Genomic DNA, 6,114 nt, shown 5'->3' on the forward strand with positions numbered 1-6,114 from the left:
GTCTTATATCTCTGTTCAATAATTCTAGAACCAATATAAACAATAGCGGTGACAATGGGCGACCTTGTCTTGTTCCTCTTTGTATCTCACAAGGTTTAGTCAGATCCCCATTTATAATGATTTGAGCCTTTTGAACGGTATATACTGATTTCACCGATTTTATAAAGTTTTCTCCAAAGTCCAGTTCTTCTAAAGTTCTAATTAAAAATTTCCAGTTGAGATTATCAAATGCTTTCTCTGCATCTAAAAAGATCAGAGCTGCTTGTTTTTCTGGGTGTTTTTCCAAATATTCTACCACATTCAAGACCATTCTTACATTATCTCTCATCTGTCTCATTGGTAAGAAACCACTTTGGTCCTCATATACAAACTCCTGCAATATTTTCTTGAGCCTTTCTGCCAAATTGTTGCAAATATCTTATAGTCATTGTTTAATAATGAGATTGGTCTGTAGTTTTTTGTCAAGGATAAATCCTGTCCTTCTTTAGGTATTAATGCTGTTTTCCATGTTTCTGTTATCTCCCCCTTTTCTAAAATACTATTCATCATATTTTTCAACAGTTGTAAACTTTCCTCTTCACACTTCTTATAATATAATCCTGATATTCCCTCTGGTCCTGGAGTTTTCCCCAATTTATTTATTTTTTATTGCTTCCACCATTTCATTTACTGTTATTGGGCCATTCATCATTTGTTTTTGTTCCTTAGTCATTTTTGGTAAATTTTGTTTATGAATATATTTATCCATTAATTCTGGGGAGATATCCTGTCCTTTATACAAATTTGAATAATATTGATAAAAGGCTTTCTGAATTGCCACATTATCGGTTAATTCTAATCCACTCTCATTTATTTTCACAATTGTTTTCTTTTCTTTTTCCTTTCTGAGTTTATAGGCCAACTTTCTTCCTGGTTTATTAGCAGGTGATAGATTTGTTAAGAAGTGGAGTTTATTTATAATGCACAGCAATTAGAGTACAAGATGCCATTCGATCGCAAGCTTTAAAAGCTAGTACCACCACTTTAAATCGGGCCCAGAATCAAATGGATAAACAAGACAGCTGGCACCATACAGGTGTTATGTGCACCGAGCAAGCTACTAAAGTATTGGAAAGTAAGCACCTTATGTCATTATGCCCTTTGTTCTGTTGAATATGTATTACATTCATATAATCTTGAACATGCAATGTATTCGAGATGAAACATAATAGCGCAGGCCTGAACCAAAGTTATGAAGGAACAGTCTCCCATTGCAGCCAGAGACATTGTGGGGTACATCAGAAGCCCTGTTTGCTTTATGTGGGGAACGGCAAGCAGCAGGGCCTAACAAAACCCGGGGTGTGGGGACATGCGAGGGGTAGCATCTCTCAGTGAATGGAAAAGATTTTAAACAAGAAATGGATTCTCGGGTAAAAAGTAAATGTGTGCCTTTCACCACTGGTGTAAGAACTGGTTGGGTAGCAGGAGGGTGAGATAGACCTCAGAGTGATACATCCATCCATCCTTTCTTTCTGCTCCACAACACAACCCTTCTGAACCGGAACACAGAACCTCAGAGTTAAATGGCCACCCCTTCAGCCCCATTTCTCACCACCATATCCCAAGGCCTGCTATTCTGAGGGCTATGAGCAGAGGGAAAAGTTGAAGGGTGGCCCCAGTGGGACCTGACACTTTTGCCACAAGCACATCACCACCATCACTATGATCTTCATTCTCAAAATGCGCATCTACGGGGGGCTTGATGAGCTTGATGTCCCAGTGTTGGATAGGTGCAACAACACCTATTCCAGGCACCAGAGAGATGCCATCTCCAACCTCAGGTTTGGTGACGTGGCTGTTGTGACCGACACCATCTCTGCTGCGAGGTCCGTTGGCGGGAGCTGAAATGCTGCTACTCCAGAGGCACGGCAGCTTCCTTCACATTGCAGTAGCTGCCAATGCAACAGGAGTCACTCTTGATATTGATTGTTACAGGGCCAAAGTTTTGGCTCTGAGGCACAGTGCAGGCTGGGCGCTGGCAGGTCCTGTTGTGTGTCGCGATGGAGGTGTAGTCTTTGGGGGTTCCTGTGGGCGAGAGGTGTGGAGGGAGAGAGGCATGAGGAAGGGCCTGTAGACCCACTTCTCCCAGAATGCCAAAGAGATGATGCAAACATATCCAGTCAATTAAGGGCCCAAACAGGAAGAAAGTGTGACACGATGGGGGAGGACACCCGTGAGAATGCTCACATCTCAAGCGGTCATGTTCCTTCGTCCTCTCCTTCACAATCAACACACTCCAGGAAACAAAGCTTCAGGCCAACACTACTCTATTAGTAAATGACTAGCTTCTTTACAAATGCAGACTCTAGGAAACTCTCAGACTGCACAGAACCAGCTAATCCACACACCTTCAAGAAGTTAGAGAAGTTGCCGGCAGTCCGGGCATGAACTTCACGGCCAGACTTGCTTCACAGCGATGCCCCCAGAATGCAATGCCAAAGGGTTTGCTGTGAACATGTCCCGTCCATCAAGGGGCAAATCAGGAAAAAAGTGTGACATGATAGGGGAGGACACCCATGAGTATGCCCACATCTCAAGCAGGGTACCTGTGTTGGTGCAATTGATGGATTTAGGAAACTAGTGTAGTATCTTACTTTTCAGCTGAACAAAATTCTCAGAGCAGCTGGACAAAGTAAAATCATAAAAAGGAACATCATTAAGACACCATGTCATCAAGACAGAGAAAAGGGAAGTGGCAATAAATAAATGAGGATAGCATAAGACATGTTCAATGAGAGTAAAACAGGCCTGGTGGACCTCAGGCCTGTGGGCCAAATCCAGCCTGCCTGGGGTCCCAATCTGTCCTTCTACATTTTCCCCCAGATAGCTGCACCCCTGGCCTTCCAGCCACTGATCCTTTGGTGGTTTTCCAGCTTTTCCCCATTCTAAGAGGTTGAAATTAGGCTTACTTACTGCGAGTAAATAAGCCTAAGGATTCATTACTGGGAGTATGCACTTTAAGCTAAGATATGCTGGTATTTTTCTTATTTTGGCCCTGCCCCTTTGCCTTTGGCTCCACCCACCATTGGAACATGTCTTCAAGAGTTTCTGTGAAACTGACATTGGCCCATTGGCTGAAAGAGGTTCCCCACCCTTGCTATAAACAAAGCATCTATTTAATTAAATCACAGGCATATGTTCTTACCTAATGCCTAAAATGTAGGACTGTTCCTCTGCCAGGCACCACCACAGAAGACCCTTATTCCTGGTACCCTCTATCCTCTGCTCGAATTACTTGGGGTATTCAGAAGGGGGCCTGGCCTCTTTACTTTTGTGACAGCCTGTTAGCTTCTATTTTTGTAGAGGGCAATGGCAGTTCATCACTCTGAAGTTAGGGGAAGTCAGGAGTATGGATGTATGAGAATTTTGTTTCAGTTTTCAAATCATGTGAACATGTCCCATTTGTATTTGCAGATGTAAACTTTAGCAAGAGCACTTTTCTCAAGGAATGTTTGCAAATTCCTAAATTTACACTCATGTTCAAAAAAACTTTTTTTGGGGGGGGTTGCAAATGTGCACATTTCAATGATTTAGACTAGCGAAGAAACGGCACAAAAACCAGGGAACCACAAAATGAGCAGTGGTTGGAGGAAAGGGGTGTGTTCATTTGGGGAACCTGAGAGGGGCAGATTTGGCCCCCAGGCCTGAGGTTCTACACCCCTGACGTATTGGATGCTGCTTCCTGTTGAGTGTGCGCATTCCGTCACCAAGCTGGCTTTGCCCTCAAGTGGGTTCACTGGAATTCCTTTATATTTTCCCACTCCCCCCAGATCTCAGCCTCCAAAATATCCCTGACTGCTTGCAATGTCCCCACAATGTTCCTGGCAAAAATTGGGGGTTCAAGAAAAAGTTTTCCCCAAAGACCAAGGAAAGCAAGGTTTTTGGCCCTTGCTGTTTCATGTCGGTATCCAGACTCACCTGTTACGATAGCAACCTTGCTTTGGTAGCCCCTGTTGTAACCCTCGATGCACCTCACTTTCTCCAGGAAGGGTTCACGGGCATCAAAGTTGAAGCCGGAATAGCAATAGTTGGCATTGCTTGCTTCAGGGGCTAAAGAATAATTAAAAATGAGTAGCAAAAACTCTGAACCACATATATTGTCCCTCCCAATGACCCGTTGTTTATGGGATTAGATTTGAGATGGTGACTCCTTCCTAGCATTGTCCTCTTATGGCACTTTTCCCCATTCCATATACAGAAGTTGCCCATCAGGTTTCCCAACCTCAGCCTTTTCACAGTACAGGAGTAGACTCTGACAAAGATGAGGATCAGACTGCTGTTTCAGGGGAAAGACAATCGGCCTAATATTCAAGGGGCCCTCAGCCAGAAGACACGGCCTTGCCATCATGATCTGAGCCAGAGAAGGAAGGAACCCTTGGCAGAACCTCCGTCTCCTCAACCTTGCAGAAATATACCCTTTAACAGTCCAACCATCTCAACCACGGGGATGGGGCTGACCATGCTACAGATCATGGCAGCCTACCTTAGCTTTCAGTTGACTTTATATCTCTAGTAGAAGAGAGCTCCAGCCATCAAAGCTCATCTGGAGCTATCCGTGGTCCTATTGCAGCGGCCCTATGCAAGAGGGCTTCTGCATTTACTTAGCGTGCTGCACCTGATGCCCTTCCCTTGATACAGCCTCACTTCCCTTGACCTGACTGATATACATGGACTGGCTCTTCTTCCTCAGATCTCCTTCCTCAGATAACCTTGGCTTCCCTTACCACAGAACGGGACCCTGCCCAGACTGGCAGTTGAATCTATCTTCAACCCTGGCAGGAGGGCAGCATCTTCTACTGCACCCAAGGAGAGCAGGCAGGGCAGGCTGAATGCCACACACAGCTCTGTCCTCCAACAACTTGCCACTGTTCCCTTCCCCTCAGTGTCTGCCGCCTGACGTGGCTGCCTCACTCTGCCTAATGGTAGGGCTGGCCCTGAGGCTCCTGTCTCTTCAACAGCTGCCTCGCAAGCAGAAATCCCATCAGCACCGTTGCTGGTTCTCCATGCCGGGAAGGGCTGTTCCTTGTGAATGTTTGCTTGTCATGTGAGCTGTTATCGGTATGGGGGCCATGCCAGGAGAAAGGAAGAAGTAATATTTGGCAACCTATTTCAAGCCCACAAGTGCAAACCATGCATGCTCACTTTCCCCTCAGGTTTTTACCTTTGTCCTCTGCAGGAGTCGTGGAGACATTTCCAGGGAACATTCTGCTGATGTTGGAATGGATGGCAAAGTGCTGATCGCCAGAGGTGGCTGACTCAGAACCGTTATTCAGATTTCAGTGGGCGCAATCTCCATAGGCCACCAGCGCAACAGTTCTGTCAGAACCAGGAGGAAAATATCTGAAAAAGAGATGGTTGCAGCAGCCGGGTCTGCCAAAGGTAGGGATGTACGAAAGGGACTTACCTTGTCCCGCAGCTTGCTTCGCGGTGGGGGGGAGGCGCTTCGCTTCTCCCCCTGAAGTTCAGGCGAGGGGGAGAGACGCCCCACCTCGCCCGGCCAAAATTCAGGCCAGGGAGAAGCGCCCCGTCTCCCCGGCCGTGAAAGAAAAAGTAGGGGGGGGAACCTGTGATAGGCTACGTAACGATTAACGTAGCCTATCACGGCTAGATTTCCAAAGTCAGCCGTGATAGGCTACGTTAATCGTCACGTAGCCTATCACGGGTGACTTTGGGGGGAAAAAAAAAAGTGCATACGCAAATGGCGGCGGCCCATGGGCGCCGCCATTTGCGTTCCTTATTTTGGCACGTCTAGTCTACGTAAAGATTTACGTAGACTACGGCGAAAATAAGGGAACACTATTTGCGTTGCCCTTATTTTCGCCGTAGTCTACATAAATCTTTACGTAGACTAGACGTGCCAAAATAAGGACCGCAAATGGTGGCGCCCATGGGCCGCCGCCATTTGCGTACACGCTTTTTTTTTTTCCAAAGTCACCCGTGATAGGCTACGTAAATCGTCACGTAGCCTATCACAGGTGTGTGTTTTTTTGTGTTTTTTTACTTTTTTATTTTGTAATGGCGGCGGCGGCGGCAGCCGGTCGGGAGACCAGCCGCCGCCCCCGCCCCCGATGAATC

The 6,114-nt window shown here is 46.2% G+C and overlaps 1 protein-coding gene across 1 annotated transcript; it reads right to left on the reverse strand.

The window, feature by feature from the left end:
• Positions 1-884: 884 nt before the first annotated feature.
• Positions 885-5,333, reverse strand: LOC146337736 (uncharacterized). Its single transcript, XM_084814350.1, has 3 exons — positions 5,201-5,333; positions 3,958-4,089; positions 885-2,064 (listed from the first exon to the last, which is right to left on the reverse strand). Exons 1-3 carry the CDS (start codon positions 5,241-5,243, stop codon positions 1,892-1,894), a joined length of 348 nt encoding a protein of 115 aa, XP_084670476.1. The 5' UTR covers positions 5,244-5,333; the 3' UTR covers positions 885-1,891.
• Between the last annotated feature and the right edge of the window lie 781 nt (positions 5,334-6,114).

The sequence above is a fragment of the Heloderma suspectum genome, chromosome 10 (assembly GCF_057233095.1).
Source record: "Heloderma suspectum isolate Gila_16-S chromosome 10, 16-S_ref, whole genome shotgun sequence".
NCBI lineage: Eukaryota > Metazoa > Chordata > Lepidosauria > Squamata > Helodermatidae > Heloderma > Heloderma suspectum.